Genomic DNA, 19,132 nt, shown 5'->3' with positions numbered 1-19,132 from the left:
CGATTTAGTACTTTAGTAATGACTACCTCTGAAGGCCACACACCACAATTAACCTGGTTCACCGTACAGTGCTGAAGACGACAATGTTTTCTTGGTTACCTGGCTATAATCTTCAGGCGTTCCATGAGGACTATCTTCATCGAGAGACACAACAAACAAACTGCTCTGTATCCGCTCCAGATGAGATAAATTCTTTGGGTCAAGGCTAATGAGGTGGTCACGAGACTACAAGAAAACCAAAGTTATGATGTGAAGGTAAATGTAACATCTTCTGAAGGAACCTACAAGAAATGAAAGAAGAAACCAACCAGAGCCCAGCGTGTCCTCTCCTCTGTGGTTAAAGCAGACAGTCCTATCCCATCCCGGTCACTTTGGCATCTGTTTTGAATATGTGAGAGTTGCCTAAAAGAAGATATATAATTGCAATCAATTAACAGTCCTGGTTTGGAAATGTTTAACCTACATAATAACATGATGCAAACACCACAAGTTTATTGTAAGCCTCAGGAACCAGCCCGGCAATCGTTTATGTCAGTCTGATGCAAGTGGGTGTTTTAATTTACTAGCCATAATGCTCTTTGACGTTGTTCAGTATTAAATAAGCTTAGTAACAATGTAATAATTAAAGTGTAGATTTAAACGTTCTCCTAAGGATGGCCTAGACTCCATCACACTCGCTGTAAGGCACCGTAGTGCAGTTATAACAGCATCACCAGCTAATCCTCATTTATTTAAATTGTTAGAGTATGGTCATTTACCCAACTTTGCTAATTAAGTGGAAACGTTAGAAAAAAAGACTACTTCATCTGTTAAGTCATTTACGTAGATTAGACTGAACTTTGTCAAATCTTTTTTCTTGTTTTATCTAGAAATGGTACATAAGGGAAAGACCTTAATATCTCCGGTGGAGAAAGCATCTGGCCTTCATGTACAGCGGCAAAGGTGAAGATTCGGCCCCTGCACATGGCGGTGAGGTGAGTAGGACAGCTGCCTTCACTCTCTGAAATAAAAAAAAATATTAAGTTCAAAAAAAATGTAACATTCTAGACTAATAAATTCATTTTTTATAAACTATACAAATCAACCAGTCATAAAACACCCTCAGAGAGCTGCAAGTACATCCCGCTGGTGGGAAGGTGGATGCAGTGCTTTAGTCTAAAGGGCAGATTTACTAAAAGCTTCTATAAAGGAAAATTGGAGGTGTTTCTTATAGCAACCAATCAGATTCTAGCTCTCATTTTCTAGAATGTACTTGATAAATGACAACTAGAATCTGATTGGTTGCTATGGGCAACACCTCCAATTTGTCTTTTTAGAAGCTTTAATAAATCTACTCATAAGTGATCAAATTGTTATAATGATATGTCATAGTCCAATTCTGCCAGAACTTTTCCAGGTAGTGACTAATAGGAGATGTTCTTTCAGCTGGGATTGTTTTTGTAAAAAGGAAAGTAATTCCAGCCTGAATCTAGCAGGACCTGTTTTACTAAAAACAAAAACAAACAACCTACAGAACAGAAAAACCTGCAGCAATCTGTAACATTCGCTTGTCAACATGAAACATGACCAATGTAATAATGGATTTTAATTGCTGTGCATTCCAGTGACATAGAAGAATGTTCTTATGGCAGAGCTCTTAGGACCCTAATTAGTGCAGAAATGTGGAAAACCAGCATGTTTGAGGGACCTAAGAACAAACAGACTGATGGTAGTATAAATGCTTATTTTCTTAGACCCATTGCTTCCCTAGACATTGTGAATGGCTGCTCCCTTAATTAAGATGCTTATACATGAAGCAAACTTGACAGTCAATATGGTCATTTGAGATGAACTTGGTTCCAAATTGCTATGTGTGGGGTCAAAATGACCAACAATCACAATCAATACCTTATCGATGCTGGCAGAAAATTTGCTCAGCAGATGACATTATTGCTATGATTTCTCGGTGTGTACAATTATTGCGTGTTTATACTGACACTCGGTTTGAGCAATCTGGTCACCTGTGAGCCAAATTCGACACATTTCTGGTCAAATGACAATCTGCCTGCGTATGTTCAAACTTAAGTTCCTCTGCACCCCACATGTTCACCCACCTTTATGCAACATCTCTTCCTCCACTAATTTTCCTAGAAACAAATAAGTGTCTGGTACAAACCATTGCTATTTACAGATTTGTACTTTTACATGGTAGGTGCACTTTAAGATGTCATTGTTAACGGAAGGTTGAATGCAACCTGTGAGTACTAACACTGGAAGCCTCAACAATGTTTTACTCACCAGTTTTAAAGTAATTTGCAATGGAGTCTCTGGTCACTCCGGGAATCTTGCAGGTGTTGAACACATTCCGAAACTGGTGCATATCCAGGGGTGCGTTGCTTGACCTGTGTACGCCCAGTTTCTCCCTGTAACAGGGGTACAAACCATAATGTACCTACCTGGTGCAATGTGACAAGTTATTACATTAAACAATGTAGCATGGTTAACATCATACTATTCAATATAACCTAGCTGTAGTGGTGTAATCCAATTAGAAAAGTTCCAGGGACACAACAATGCGGCATAGAAGCTGGAAAGACATGGCGGGAGACAGGGGTGGGTGTGGCTCAATTTAAAAGGAGCAAAGATATGGTAGGGTCAGTGATGGAAGTGGGGGTGTATACGGTGGTATGTCATACCGGCACTTCTCCTACTGTCTTCACTGTAACACTTAAATTACATTCACTTATATTCCCATTACATTTTCCAGACCACCACTTCTACCACTGGGTAGGGTGATATTCAACAAGTAGGCTGTGTGTTTATGGTTTAAATATTAACATATAAACAGGATATGAAAATACACTCTTCGGGTGGTCATACAGCCCAGTAAAGGTAAACAGAAACATTTAAAGACTGAAACAAATGAGCAGATGCAAAACAGTAGTAAATAATCTGAGTGAGAGACAGAGATAATCCCAAAACCAATACAAGAAACAAGGATTCCTTACAAATAATAAAAGTGGGTGCTCATGGGTACAAGAAAAATCTAAAAATGAAGAATTATTTGGTAAACTGCACGTCTAACCTCATATTATACTCAATACTGAAAGGGTGGAAAGAAATGTAAAAACTAGACTTAATACAAAATATTGAATATAAGTAAATACATAATTCTAAGACTGAATGAACGAGTGTTATTGCAGGTATAAACCTGCACCCACTTATCAAAAAAGGGTGTTATACCAGCTGAAGAGTAGCTCCTTATAGAGAAGGGTGTAGCTCACTTAATGATTCAAAAGCCTCTAGGAATACAACATTGGCGTTTAAGAAGTATAACATTGGGAGAGAAGGGACTGATGAGGAGAAACAGAAAATTCTAAACACGATCCTATTCAAACCACAACGAGACCCCCCCACCCCACCCACTTAAAGGTAATAATGAGAAAGAAATGATCTATATCCTTCCACTCATTAAAAAAAATACCGGGGCTCCACCCTGGCCTAATTGCACTGCTGTAATGGAATCCCATTGGCAATATGTGAACCAAGTTCATATACTTAGACCATGTGTCCAGCCTTCCCATGGCTACAACGCGGGTCACTATCTTTGGCCGATTCCCAAGGAAGAAAGTAAAGTCAGCCCTGCACCCAGGCAACACGAATCTAAATAGGAACATTTCATTCCTGCTAATAAATGTGGTTTACTTTCATTTTCATTATTTACACTGTGTTTGTCTCCCAATATTCAGGCTGACATAAAAAGGGCTGGTCTTGCTCAGAGTCAGGACCAGCACATCCATACTGGGCTCCTCACACCCCATAGGCACATGCCAGCTTCTTACCCTGTGTGGAGCTGGGCGGAGCAGCACCTCCTTTCTCTTGTGTGATATCACAGCTCAGCTCCACAGTCCCAGCCCATTACCAACATGGAGGTGCAGCAGCTTCCCAGCCAGCACTCAGGGAGCGGGGGACACCGTGAAATCGTGAAACCAAAGACACTGAGTGACATTAGGTCCTTTATTCAGCGTTTTAGGTGACCCCTAAACTCTAGCTCCCTAGATGACCACCTAGGTGAGCCTAGTTTCCGTGTTGGCCCAGCTCTGAGAACATACAAAACTTTGCACAACAGATTGAAGCAAGATGTTGTTAATGTTCTCATACAGACGGTCCATATGTTCATAGGAAAATCTGTTGAACTTACTGATTCTGGGTGTGAACTCGTTAGAACATGGGTATTGGTAGGGAGAATGGGCAATTATTATCTTACATTTCTTCCTGGGATGGCAGAGGAATGTAACTGCTATTTGTTGCTCACCTCCTGACGAGATCCCAGTATTTCAGTGTGTACCATGTTGCTAAGGATCCCCTCTCTAGCTGGGTGCCAAGTTTGGGTGGCCAGTAATGCTCCAGGTAAGGGCCAGGACCGCCAAAGTTGACATTGAGTTGAGAAGGCATCCGAACATCAAGATACGCAGCGTTCAGCCACCATTCTTCCAGCTAAAAGAGAAGACAAAGCGGTTTACAAAAACCAGGACCCCATATTGTGTTACCTTCAATCTAATCATCATCTATAGAAAAGCTTATACTAACTATAATACTGAGCAGTTATTATAAAAATAATTTAAAAATGCATATTAATTTTAAAGCTCCTACACAAAAGTATTGAAAAACACTTCTAATTAAAGCATAGACAAATAACTTGCACATTGTCCTCTTGCCGTGTGTTCTCAAATCCCCCCTTCAGTATAGTACATACATAGTATCCTATGTATTAGTGAGCGCTCTTAAACCTAGTTACTCCTTAGCTATGTATTGACTTCACAATGTGCAATACAAAACACTTTATATGTATTATCTATACAGATACAAACATTCTATATAGTAAATCTTATATGTATTTCAAAGAATATTCAGGTCATAAAAAAAATAAATGTTGACAAAAAAGGGTAGCTGGTTTATCCAGGTTTCGAAAAAAAAAAAAAAAAAAATTATTGAAGCATAAACACCAACAAAAAAAATATCAATTTACAGGAACCAAGTAGAATATAAGGGACTATATATTGCAGTGCAGTAAAAGGACCAGGGGTGTAATCAAACAAAGACAAGGGGGTAAATGTATTAAGGTCCGTTTTTTTCAACTCGCCGGGAATCGGCGAGTTGACAGCTAAAATTTAAAGCGTCGCTGGCTTGTAAAGGGAAGTTTGGTGGCCACAAGTCTCCCTGTCCTACTCCCACCATATAAAAAACATTGTGTGCACTAAATTAAATCTGGAGAGAAGGAAGCTCTTCAAGAGCTGGTGATTCTGTGTGACTTGGATTGGACATATAAATATTGTAGTTGCTTCCCTGAAGGGATGGATATTTGACCATGGCCTGTTTTTATTAGCATAACAGCCTTTGTGGACTCCCTAGAGAGGACTAGATTATCCCAATTCTCTGACATCTAGATATTCCATCCATTTATGTTTGAGATGGCTGGAAGTGTTCTGAATGGCTTTAATCAGATAGAATTCACAAGCAAGTGCCCCACAGTAGGGTAACCGGATTGGTAAGAAAAAGGGAGCATGGTCTGATGTTATGATCTCTCCTATGTTTGCTTTCTGTGCTTCAAACACAAGGTTTCCTTTCACTGTGCTATAGTCTACTCTTGAGTAAGATTCTGAACAGTGGAGTGAAAGGTGAAGGATATATCTGCAGGTTACAAATATTACAAAGAATGGGTGAACTATGTGTTTAGTCTTGGTTATGTATGTACGTAAATGTTGCTTCATTAAATACAAAATCTAAAAAAAAATAAAAAATAAAACATATGGATGAATTATTTAATGTTAGAGTGTTGACGTCCACACTGAACAAAAAGATTTAGGGTGTCTCAAAGAGCCAAAAATTGCGATCGCTGTAGAAGGAGATTCTTAGGCACATACACTGGGGGGCACAATTGTTCAAGAATCACATTTGAGATTGGATCACATTTTAGAATGGAACAAATATGCACTCGTTGTGCATGGTCTGGTGCACACCTGAAACAAGTAAAATATTAAATTCAATAGATTTCATTACTAGGGAAAATCTATAGTAATATGTGTTCGTAATCCCAAGTACTAAGTTATGACGTTATAAGGAGTAAACCAAGTCAGTTGAAGGTTGGGTATAGTGTTTATTTTGGCATGCCAAGCGGTTGAACAATGAATGGGGTAGCTGGTGATCAAGGAGAGAGTTGGAAGAGGGGTTCAGTAAAGTTATGTGTCTGCCCATTGTATGTTATCTTAGTTTTGCAGGGTACAAAAGGGCAGATTTATAGATCCAAGCTAATCCTCTTCTTTTCTGGTACATTTTAGCATCCTCTCACTGATGAGTTGTTTAGTCTTTTTGTATGTATTTAGAATCTTTTCCCTAGACCCGCAAATACAAGAATTTGGTGATGACTAGTCTGAGCTTAGTTGTGTCACTCTCAAACTCCTCATCAATTTGCCCTTTTAATTTGAGGGATGCCAATTCTGTCTTTCAGGTCCAATGCCTAGATTAAGGTTGCGCAGCGATAAGAGATAACTCCCAGTCTCCCCCTACCCCCCTCCCTCTCCTGTCCCCCTCCTACTTCCCTCCTTTTCATTCTCCTCTCCCCCCCCCCTCTCTGTCTCTGCCTCCGTTCTCCAAATTCCCTCCTCCTACCATTGTGTCTCTGTCCGTCCTACCCTCCCCTTAGATTGTACGCTCCTCCGAGCAGGGCCTCCTCTCCTCCTGTTCTCCACCACCTTAACTCTGCTCTCCAGCTCCTTGTCTCCTCCGTGAGGTCCTCCGGCCCCTGTCTCTACCCCGCTGGGGGCTCTCACCTCTAATCTAGCTGTTCATTAAGCTTCTGAGTTACTGTGCTTTCTGTTAACTGTACTGTGCTGTCTCACCCTGTATCGTGTTTCTGTCTGTCCCTGTACGGCGCTACGGATACCTAGTGGCGCCCTATAAATAAAAATAATAATAATAATAATAATAATAATAATAATAATAATAATAATAGATAACATGGAAAAATTAATACAGAAAAAAAAAAAGTAAACACTTGTTATGTAAAATGAATTGAGGTGAACTGCACCCAAATTGAAATTAGACGTAAAGGGTGTTACTGTAAAGTAGGAAGGGGTGCTCCTAGTGAACCAATTTATATGTTATTCTATCTAAAATGCAATTGGGAATGAAGGTGTCAGATTGCTCAAGTTTCTGGTTACTCAATAAGCCCACTGCCCAATATACAAAAAAATCCTTAAGCACATTAACAGTGCTGCAAAGGCTGTGACACTGGTTCACTGGAGACCATGGATGACTTGATCCTATCCCTCAGAGGATACATTTCATGAGTATTGTGCTATATGGTCTCAAAATATCTCCCAACTCAGCACCTCCGTTCTGCATCTCTCTTCCACTCTCATCATTTCCTCCCATTCTCGGTTACAGGACTTTTTTCAGGCTGCACCCAATTTATGGAATTCACTCCCTCGCACAGTAAGACTTTCCTCTAGTCTTCAGAACCTTCAAGCGTTCTCTGAAAACCCACCTCTTCAGGCAAGCTTATAATATTCCTCAACCAGCATCTTAATCTCCCTAGGTTACTCTATTACCACCCTCTACATAGCCAACACAAGACAACAACCCCATGACCAACATTTCTGTGTGGCTGAGCATACAGCCCACTAAATAGGTTTTACCTTTGCATTCTAGCTGAAAAATATGCAATATGATGTAGCACCTACCCTTGTGTATCAAATGCCCATTGTCTTATAGATTGTAAGCGTGTGAGCAGGGCCCTCTTACCTCTATGTCTGCATGTATTACCCAGTATTATTATAATACAGACTGTTCTCAATTGTAAAGTGCTAGGGGATTTGCTGGCGCTATATAAATAAATGTTGATGACGATGATAATATGGTAAGCCTGGATCGAGTTCAAGGATACTTCTGCTCTTCTAAACAATAAAAACTAAAGTGTTCATATCTATGTTCGCTCACCTAGACATCACGGTAGTATTACTTAGTCTTTTTTCCACTGGACAATAACATACCTGAATCCCTGCAATTACTCCCCCCCATCCATTTTTTTTTTTTTAATAAGGCTTTTTACATACTGGTTCAAATATCGCTTTGCAATAGTTTCACTGTTGATCTTCACTCTTATTGTGACCTGCTGTGGAATGTATACTTTTACATTTCTGGCAGCTGTGTACTTGAATTGTAAATTTGTTTAACCGGTTTCAATAAAAGTTGCTTGCAAAATATTAAGTGCATTTGGAGTACATCTCCACTGTCATATATAAGTAATGTGCAATTTTTCCATTTGACATAAAGATAAAAAAAAATTGGGGTGGAGGAACTGACAAGACCTATGAGACTAAAAGGGGGGGGGGGAAGGGTAATAAGAAAGAAAATAAGTCAATCAGATAATGACGATCATTCTCCCAGTGATTTTTGTGGGTCTGTTTATTGTACCTATAAGGATGAGTGTGCAAGAGGGCGGAGGGCATAAGAAGATGTTAAAATTAGGAGGGCATAATGGGTATAAAGGCAGGAATTTGGGGTAAGTAGAATACAAAGAAAAGAATAATTGAGGCAAAGGGAATTAGGAGGAAAGGAAAGGTACACCTCACAGACATGATCAGCAGAATGCAGCTTGTGCCAGAGTGGCTTTGAAGTGCCATTTTGCAGCTGAAGGTAAAGCACACAGAATGCAGTAAATTTTGGGCTACAGGACCAGGGATTTTCAGATCATACACGGACAGGCCAGTCATATGAAGGGTTAAGTTGGTCAGTCACAGACTGAGAAGCCCAGAAGATGGTGTGGTGACCATGCGGCAGGTGTAGCCAGTACTGCTGCTGGCTAACTTTGGAGCAGGGTTCAGGATGTAGAAAATCCAGAGTCAGGCAATAAAGGATTTACAAGGGCTGAAGCGATGCAGTCTGCAGAGGCCACAGCGACAGCTGAAGGAACCTCGGATGATAGGCCTCAGAGGACAGAGATCACGTGGCTGCTCTGCAAGGCACTCAAAGGCTTAACAGTCATAAATTCAGAGGGGCAAGAGTGAGATAGGGGGACCAGGATGGTTTAAAGAGGATGTCCTGGTACCTGTATATATCTGGGATGGCTGGTGAAGTCCCTGCATCAACAGATACTAGTGCACACTTTTAATGGCTTCCTCCTAGAGCCCCTCTCCCCGGTGCTCTCTCTTCTCACTTAAAATCTCCCTTCCTTAATACTTTCCCTCCAAGCCACCCATCTGACCCATCTGCATCAACACTTTCTTTACTGGATTTCTCTTCTTCGTGATGTATTCTCTTCACTTTCTTTCCTGTACTGATGAGAAGACGGATAGGCTGGATTGTAGAGGTGATTAGAGGGCCTGTGGAACCATGCCGAGTATGTCAAGAGATCAAGTAAGAAATTTATTACATCCCCAATGCAGTATAGGTAGTTTCAGTTCCTGAGCGATTAGTAGAAATATATTTTGAGTATTATAATTTCAATATAAAAAGTAATATGTGGATGACAGATATGGGGCACGTGGCTTGTAACTTTGAAGGAAAACAGTACTCTGATAGTGCCCAGTAATAGGGCTAGACTCAGGCCACAATATTGGTATGTCTGTGACCAGGACCCTTTCCTACTTTCAACCGGTTATTTGTAGATGGGTTTGGTTTGTTGAAAGCAGTAGATCTCTGTCGACAGAAGAGCACATGCTGGAGCACGTTTAAGAAGCGGGCAGCTTGGACGCCCCCAACCGTCTGTCTCGTGTCAATCCATTTTTAACCTCCAGTCTGTCTATGGCACTTACCTGTTCCATCATTTAGTCAGTATGGTGCACTCGCCGATCTGTCCTCATGACTAAACAAGAGCAGATGGGATGTGTGCACCCCTCCTGTTACACCCTCAAGCTGTAACTAGATGTGAGGTTCCTATTTTGCATCTCCTACTGGTATTCTATTTATATAGTATAAGAGCGGTTATACTCCTCCTAAAACATAGAAAGGTTGTGCGCTAGGTATTGGAATATGGACAGTAGGGCCCTGTAACCCAAGAACTGCAAATTAATTAAATATGCAGAAACTTTCAAGGGCAACTGAATACTGGGCTAATGCTGCATCACCTTAGATGGAACACTAAAGGTTAGGTGGCTTATAAGATCACAAACAGACTATCCCGTGCACATGATGTTCTATATACCCTAATCTGCTCATAGTCCATCTCTGAAACCTGTCACTGTCTCATGGAAACAACATTAATAACCTGCCACTATCATGATAGCAATAAATGGTAAACAGGTAAATGCACTGTGTGTACAGCTACAAAGAGTAGATCAGATAACATCACATCTCTGCTGGTATAAAGGCAGAGACTGCACAGACAGGTTTCTTGTGGCTTTATATCTGCATTTCCAAATGTTTGTTTTTGTACAAAATACAAAAATGCACCCAGGCAAAAATATAAAGATGCTGATGTAATTTTATAGCTGCTACAAAACGTCATCTCTAGATTAAAACCAAGATTTCCAAACTATATTTTCTTGCTTACTTTAAAGTGGCCTAAGAAACAAAATAAGATATTCAGCAGCAACTGCGTAGTCAGATTCCAAAGGAGATGTGTGTTTAAGAATTTATAGCAAATCTGGATTTATTTTTTTAATTTGCTGTACTGCAAAACACTAAAAGGAAAGTACCGCTCTTATCTCCCAATTCTTACATTTTTGTCTCATATTAGTATTATAATAAGACGTGCTTACGATTGTGCCGATCTGACATGTACCAACATGGAGTATCTTAAGGTCCACAAGGAGTTGTCTACGGCACGCCCTTAGCAACAAAATACTACATGTGACTTTCATTTACTATTTTAGGTTTGTTTTGATACCTTAGAAATCAGCTACATTAAACGGCACAACTTCTATTTATTGAGTAAGGTATTGCTAATAAACGTAGCAGTTTTCACTTTCAAGACAAACACCCATTAATTAGAACTTTTTACACTTAATTTATACAGCTACTTTGATTGGGTCCTACATAAAACATGCTCCAGACAGCCAATCTTACTCAATTCGCCACTAAATATTAAAATGATTGCCGCTAAAATAACAAAAGGAGAAAACACACGTAGCAGACATAAGTAAACAAAGAAAAGCTTTAGTAGCGATTATGGAATTCTCAGATAACTCTGCTTTATTAAGTATGATCACCTTATTGTAATCAATCTTCACCTTCTGCTCCTCCGCCAGCACAGAGTATTTCAGGAGATACGTGTGCTGATCTTGTGGGAGGGAGTCACCTGCCCACGTGTGTAATTATTTTAGTGGGAACAGGATTCCATGTGACAGGGCAGTGACATGATGGGAGAAGGGGAATGAAGGCAAACAACAAGTCAGACAGCACAGCACAGCACAGTGATGTGACTCCAGCCATACGGATTCAGGAAGATTGTGCTATCAACCACACCTCCATATGAGGTGTTCACATTTCTCATAAACCAACCTCCCCCCATGCTCCAGCCTGTGGCTCTCCAGATGTCACAGGTTGCCAGGTCTGCTCTAGGTTACGTTACTGCATTAACCACTAAGTTAGTTGATCATTCCTCAAGATATACACAAGACTGGGTCCGATATTGTTTACACTCAATATGAGCTCTCAGTTTCCTTCATGCAATGTAAGTAAATCCGTCTTTAGACGAGGGAGATTGCCTGTAACACCAGGTAATCCAACACTGATCCTGGGATACAAGGATCTTACATCTTGCAGTCCTGTATTTGAACTAGTTGAGCAAGAATATTAATTGTGCAGCTTGCATAACTTCTACATCCACCTCATGTAAATTCATTAGGCTTGTAAGAGACATTTAGACGGAACACAAACTAAAACGAAGAAGCAACTGTGAAGGTTTAGAAATATAAAATTATAATAGCTTCCCTTAGTATAATCCAAAATATCTGTCTGAAAAGTTAAAAGTCAGCCCTTAACGTCAATGCAACCGCACTCCAGCAGCTGCAGTCATGGCCAAAAATATTGACATCCTTACACTGGTTTCAAATAACTCAGTTTCCTCCAAACACAAGTTGAAATTAACAACAGTATTTGGTCTCCCCATTTCTTTCTTTGTTAATAGCACAGAACATTTGTTTATTAAATTGAATTGAATAACCCCTTTAAATCAGAATATAAACAGAAATAGAATGTATAACAATTTTTGACACCACAGCCTTTGGTCAAACTGCAATCAACCGCTTCCTATATCCATGGACGAGCTTCTAGCGCCTCTCTACCTTCAGTTTGGTCCACTCTTCTTGTGCAAACCGCTCCAGTTCTCCCAGATGTGAAGGTTCCGTCTCCCAGCCGCTGTTGCGGTATCTCTCCACAGGTGTTCTATGGGATTTAGGTCTGGAATCATTGCTGGCTACTTCAGAAGAGTCCAGCGTCTTGTCTTTTGGGCATTTCTATTAAATGCATTGTATACTTTTTGGTGGGAGTAATATAGCAGAGGCTCCCACGGTTCTCTCAGCCGATAGAGGAGAGAGCCATTAGTACTGCAGGATCTTACCGAGGCTGCTCTACCTCCAACTCTGACGGGAGGGGAGTAGCGACACGCGGGTCAGATCAGCAGCTTCTCTTGTACATTCAGGAGCTGCGTACATGGGAAAGCATCGCTTGTGGTCCCTAGGCTGAATAAGTGTACATATGGAAAGATGTGCCTGAAAAGCCAGGATTTTACAATGGTGTACAATCCAATTAACACCAGTGCCTTTGAATTGTTACAGAACATTTTAGAAACAATATACCTCAATAATAATTTCAAAAGTGTCAGTATTTACCCAGTTCCTTCTTGTTCTTGCCCTTTCTAATAGTTTTTGGTGCAGTTCTTTGCCTATTCCATCTTCAAAACTTTTCACAATGCTACAGGTCTTCTCGTATTCTTGTTCATTTAAAAATGGTTTCACTGCAAAAAGACAAAAGAAAAAAATAAGACTGAACAGGCCACCCAGTGTTACACCATCATTATTCTGTCCATGGTTTACAGACCAACATAAAGAAACAAGAGATATTGTATTAAGTTTAGAATCAGATTCTACTCTGATGATTGCTTACACAACATAATATTTATACACAGGATTTAAACACTGCAAGCGCTGGCCGTAGGCAGGAGGAGAAACTATCCCCAACCACCAAGGGTAAGCTATCCCTTGTTCTGGAACACAAATTATCTACAAAAGAAAATGTTAAGCAGGTAGGTGGGAGGTGGTTATTTTCCAGTATGATTGCTCTGTGTAAACCAATATTGTATATGGTAAAACACCACAAAGGCATTATAAAAAAAACAAAAAAAACAAAAACAAAATAAAATCACTGTGATTCTTTACAAACAACCCGACATTACATTTTCTTGTCTAACTTGCAAAAGTTTAATAAAATAAAAAAAACGCTATTTGATTGCTTTTGGTTATTAAACATGCTTCATACTGGCGATTAGTGGATCTTGACCAACTCGCAGCATACTGTGGGCTGGTGGGCACATAACAAATAATGTCAGGAACAAGATCTGGCACACAAAGTTATCATTGAACTCACTGACAGCATAAGGAAGATGTTCTTCTTGGTAAAATCGCCAGATTGGCAGACAACAGGTAAAAATGGGTCATGAAGGGGCAAAAAAAACCTCTGGTATCAAAGTGCTTCCCTTACAGTGTATAAAAGCTTGTGTGCTTCATACTATACACACCTGAAATAACTAAAGAGATTATACTAATCGTAATATGTCCCGCACACCATCTGTCCCAGCATTTTGCTGAGAACGGATAATTTGACAATGCTGCTAAGGCACCTTCTCTTACACCACTCTGATATAAATAAAGTAGAGGAAGGATAGTACATATAAAACTAAAAAGCTTCATAAATCTCAGTGGCTTGCTTGCAGTCTCCTAGCTATCAAAAATGTGCTGTACAGATTAGTGGATCATATCACAGACATGCAATATACTGTGTGCGATTTCATATGGTTTATCTGACAAACCAGATGGAGTTTTGATTAAAACACTTGTATATTACTTTATATTTAGCCATGGGCTCAAAGAGTTCTGTATTTCTTCGTTTTACTTATTTTATGCACACAAGATACAATAGGGGCTGAAGCCATGGAAAGGTACAGCGTAGGGAAAAGTAGTTATAGGATGGCACAGAAATACCAGCTTTGTGGGTATCAAAAAATCCAGGTCTGATTTCCCTCAGTCTGTGTCCGCTCTCCCCCAAATACAAGTGACCCTAAAAAGATATATTGTCATATCCAATATGTTTGTAAGGAAGCACGTGGAGAATGGTATAACAGATTCCTTGTACAAATGACTAGTCCTCAGGGCATACCAATAGTGCAGACACATGCAGACTTCTCAACGGGTGCTGGAAACTACTTAGAGGGCTTTCTTCATACTACCTGCCAAAATCTGTACGAGTAGAAGTGAGGGTATATCACACTCAAGGATGGGTTTCAAGTAAGAGCATGATTACTGTGAAGAAAGTCAGACAGCACAACCTTCTTGTGGGTTCTCCCCCTAAATACCTGTAAAGTGTACCCTCATTTCTACGTAGACAACAGATTTCTTGCACATACCTGAATCGCAGTACTTAGACAGAGACTCTTTAAGGGAAGGAACAGGAAGCGATGGCAGGGAATCCTGGTACTGAAAGGTTTTCTCTTCTACAGACTCAAACACATGATTCTCCATGGTTATTTACTGCCAGTCATCTACAGCCAAAAGAAATAAAGCATATTATTTTATATATTATTCAAGATATGTTTTACAATGCAAGGTTTTGTTGTATTTCTTTTAGATAGTTTTTTTTTACCACTACTTCTTCCCACCATTACTGGCTTCTGCGCTTATAAAAGAATCATATTATTGCCAACCATGCAAATCACAACAACGTGCATACATTTCTCCAAGGCAATATGTACGGACCATTCACCATCTAACTACAGACTGAATATCTGTACCTGTAGCTCCACTACCGCCTGTTTTTTTTTTTACCAAGCTTCTGCCAGCAAATCAACTTTAAATGGCAGAGGAGGGGCTGTGCGTGTGGGGGAACCAATCACAAGCCGCAATCTCTCTCTGTTTCTCACACGGGTGGGAAACACTGCTGGGGAAGGGGTGTAACCAAAAACTGCGGCAAAGACCAACTCCCGGGGCTCTGGCCACGGGAAGGGGGACACCTTTAGAAAATATATTCGTGGGTGGTGAAACAGATTTAATGCACCAGCCTTATTCACCATGGCCTGTACAGTCATTTTGTAGTTCATTTCATACTCGGATTTATGTGAAATAATTCGGAAAAGTAATTAGACAAAAGTGTTTAATTATGTGCCTGATCCTTTAGTACCATAGGAGAGACCGTAAACAATTAGGTCATCCCCACGCACTAAGCCTGCTTTAAAACAATCATACCCTCATATGTGGGCATGACTCTCCCGTTAGTAGCACCTACGCCCAATTACAACATTCATGCCTCTCACCCTCTTCCAAGTCTTCCTCTCTATGGCATGTTGGCAGGAACTGTAGATGTCTATTCCCCCCTGTCTGACCTGCTGCCTGTATGTCTCCACTCCCTGCCTGAAATAAGCTTCTCCTCTACAAAACATAAAACCATCATTGTCTCAATACCTCACTCTCACCTGCTGCGTTTATAAACGTTGTCTAACAACACAACCTGGGTGCAGAGTTCAGGGAGACTGGGACACATAAGCATATACAGGCATAGAGCCAAAAATGCACACAAAGGTAAAGTACATGTTTAAACAAAAAAACAAGCAAGTAAGGAGGACACTTTTTTGACAAAGGAATCCCTATGGATCTGAAAGTTTCTAAAAAAGGTCAAGAGTTTTCGTCTAGGGTTTCATATCTCAGCTTATCCTAATGCTCCTATGCCAAGAGATCTATTACACAGGAAAAAGTTGCCCCATTTAAAACAAATCTCATAAAATTTTACTTTATTATCCAGTGACTGCTGATCTCTCCATGGAGAGTATAGCTCACATAGTTATATCTGATACCACCAGTGGAACTGAATACTAGAGAAGTATAAGACAACAGTTGGCTGTGGTCCAGAGCCTGGCTTTAATAAGACATGTTAATAAAACATTTACAAACACTCATTTCCATGACGCTCATTCAGGTAAGAAAACGCAAACATTTACTTTTCAGCGGTGTGCCTGCATGTGATGTGTTTTGTTTGTGACTTAACTGCAAAGTGTAAAATTCAGGAATTATGAAATATACAGAACCATAAGAACAAGGGTGGTATCTACCGTCTCCTGGATGTACCAGGCTCGATAATCATCTGTGGGAGCACACTGTTAATTTCAAATAAGAATAAATAAAAATGTTGCAAATTTTTGCTACATAGAAAATGGGAAGCTTAATCTTAGCACACAGCTATAATATGACAAGACTTTTGTATACTTATTTCCCCCACCATTATCTAGGAATATGAATATTTTCTAGTATTTGTGAGGATTCCCAGGGACAGGACATTACTGATGCACAATTACGGCTGATTTCCTCTCAGTTGTGTCTGTGTGGTAACTTGACCTAAGAAGACCCCTTATTAGAGTCTAGGGAATAAAAGGACTGGGAAACTGATGAAAAATAAAGCACAATTCACAACAATCCCACTAATCAGTAAAAGTACAACTAACATATAAGGGAAACACATACAACTGAGTAATATTACCAGCTTGGGAGCCCCTGGAGGGGGCTACAACTCGCAATGGCATAGAATGGAGTGTCCCTAATAGTGCCACTGATAGCAGGCAGGAGGTCTGCCTTCACCTGGCAGAAACATGTAAGTGCCTCTCCCTGTACTCCCTACTGGGACGGCTCTGATGTGGCTTGGATGAGGATCTGGGAACAGTAAGACAGCTAAAACAGGGATAGAGGGCCAAAATAAGTAAATGGGGGCTACCTGCATGACTGTACAGGAGTGTAAAACTCCTTGGTGGATTTTTTGCTTCAGTACCACTATCCAGCTGAAAGCCTATGGAGGGGGACATAGACAAACGGTGATGGGTGAACACTAAAGAAATATGTGAGGAACACACATTGAAGGAACTGGACTAAAAACAATAAATAATCAATTTAATTCTGTGTCTCACAGTTGCTATGTGAATGCTATTTTTTCTTCTACTGTTTTGAAGGAAGATGTGGCCCTTTCCATCATTACTCCCCCCTCCTCTCCCCTATTTTTCTCTTCTGTACCCTACCCAGCACATTTAACACATTTAAAATCCTTAAAGAAAAGTAAAGAAGAAAAATCACTTAGGTGTAAAGTCAGGTTTTTCCCATAATCCTCAAATTAAAAGAATAAAACAGTTCTAAAACACAAATTGAGTATGGGGCTAGTTTAGCTCTTCCAACCCTAAATGATTGATGACGCGGCCGCATCGCCTGTCATGTGATGCGGCCGCCTGTGCGCTGACGTGGCCGCATCGCGTGTTTGTTGATGCGGCCGCAGGTAATATTAAGGAAAACGTGCATTCACAGGGGGGGGTGGGGAAGGCCGGCCCGAACAGGGGTCAGACTGAGCGGCCCAGGGGACAGATGCCCCCCTGCCCCCCGGCCCAGCCCGCCCCTGCTTGTGTGCGTAGCTGCATAAGGAGGATAGAGTAGATACAAATGTCCATGCAACAGCCTTGCTTTTACAAATATGTCCATTTTATACTTTGCCTACAAACAGTCTGTGGAAAAGTGCAGACTCAACTATAATTAGCCTTTATTTATTTAGCTCCAAAATATTAGTCAACATACAGGATATATGCTCTACAAATTTTACATACAATACATATGTGTGACTTTATATAAAGCCCACAATTTACACTGCCCAGCAAAAAGCAGTCAGCATCAAGCTAGTGCAGAGGGGAATTTCTGACACCTATAGACATCTATTGCAAGAGTTAAAGTTAAATTTTTAATAAATCAATATGACCATCTTTAATCGTCAGTTCATTGTAATTTTACTATGACGCTATATTTGCCCATAATGAATAGGATAAATTCCTATACTGATTCAAAAATACCTTTCATTTAGACAATCTGTCTCAGTGTTAAAGCTAGCTACTTTGAATGTCAATTGGGAGTCATGTGAAACTTGTGACTCCTAATCTATATGTAAAACAAAAAAATAGAGTTGTACATATAACTTGTATAAACACAGCCTTTTGTGGTACTCATAAGTCATACATAAACACCTAGGTGTGGAAAATAATTTCTAACTGTGAACCAGCTCCTGCTTAACATAACAGAAAGGCTGGAATCTCTGTTCAATATCTTAATATTAAGATAAGTATTATGTAAAAGGTTAAGAGTCTTGGAAAATGTCACTATTAATTTAAGACTAAATATGACTTAACTAACTGTAATATTTCTATTAAGGATATATTTGTTTAAATTGACAAAAAAAAGCCAGATGTCAACATTGCCTGTGGGAGAGAAAACAAAGATGACATTTCATCCACCCAGACAAACAGAGCGCTTATTGAATATTATAATTAACTTTCTTTTGAAACATTGTACAACACTGTCATAATTTCTGCATATATATATATATATATATATATATATATATATATATATATATATTATATAAATGTCTAGTGGCGTGTGTTAGTCTGTCTGTGTGTGTGGAAAAAATAAAACCAAGCTGCAGCGCCACCTGCTGGGTGGAGTTATACACTGACCTACTAAATTCTTAGTGTGTGTGGAAAAAAAAATTCAGAAAGGGCTGAAATTTGGTATACTAAGATGTTTTTAATTTGTTAATTGTTAAAAGTGTTTATAAGGATTTAAAATATATATATATATATTTCTTGAAGGAGAAGTGACAGTTGGGAGTGGTTGGTGGTTGCCGGGGATGACAGTGGGGAGTGGTTGGTGGTTGAGGCCTGGGCTATGGCCCAAATGCATGACAAGAACCTTTTTAACACCTTAAGTAGTTTGATTTGACTAGAATGCATGAGTATCATGCACGGGTTAACTTGTCTATAATATAAATGTCTAGTGGCGTGTGATAGCCTGTCTGTGTGTGGAAAAAATAAAACCAAGTTGCAGCGCCACCTTACTCCTTACTCTGTGACAACACACACCTG

The 19,132-nt window shown here is 39.9% G+C and overlaps 1 protein-coding gene across 3 annotated transcripts in view; it reads right to left on the bottom strand.

The window, feature by feature from the left end:
• CROT (carnitine O-octanoyltransferase) overlaps nucleotides 1–19,132 on the bottom strand; it is a 35,754-nt gene that overhangs the window by 15,681 nt on the left and 941 nt on the right. For all 3 annotated transcript variants that reach the window (XM_075211872.1, XM_075211871.1, XM_075211873.1), the window contains exons 2-8: nucleotides 14,603–14,737; nucleotides 12,813–12,937; nucleotides 4,295–4,476; nucleotides 2,278–2,402; nucleotides 892–1,000; nucleotides 309–402; nucleotides 100–225 (exon numbers count right to left, since the gene is read on the bottom strand). In XM_075211872.1, the coding sequence (XP_075067973.1) occupies nucleotides 100–225; nucleotides 309–402; nucleotides 892–1,000; nucleotides 2,278–2,402; nucleotides 4,295–4,476; nucleotides 12,813–12,937; nucleotides 14,603–14,717 (876 nt within the window). In that variant the 5' untranslated portion in view covers nucleotides 14,718–14,737. The remainder of the gene's footprint in view (nucleotides 1–99; nucleotides 226–308; nucleotides 403–891; nucleotides 1,001–2,277; nucleotides 2,403–4,294; nucleotides 4,477–12,812; nucleotides 12,938–14,602; nucleotides 14,738–19,132) is intronic.

Source organism: Mixophyes fleayi, chromosome 5, assembly GCF_038048845.1.
Source record: "Mixophyes fleayi isolate aMixFle1 chromosome 5, aMixFle1.hap1, whole genome shotgun sequence".
Taxonomy (NCBI): Eukaryota; Metazoa; Chordata; class Amphibia; order Anura; family Limnodynastidae; genus Mixophyes; species Mixophyes fleayi.
Note: the sequence above shows the minus strand (reverse complement) of the source record. Positions and strands in the feature narration are given on the sequence as shown.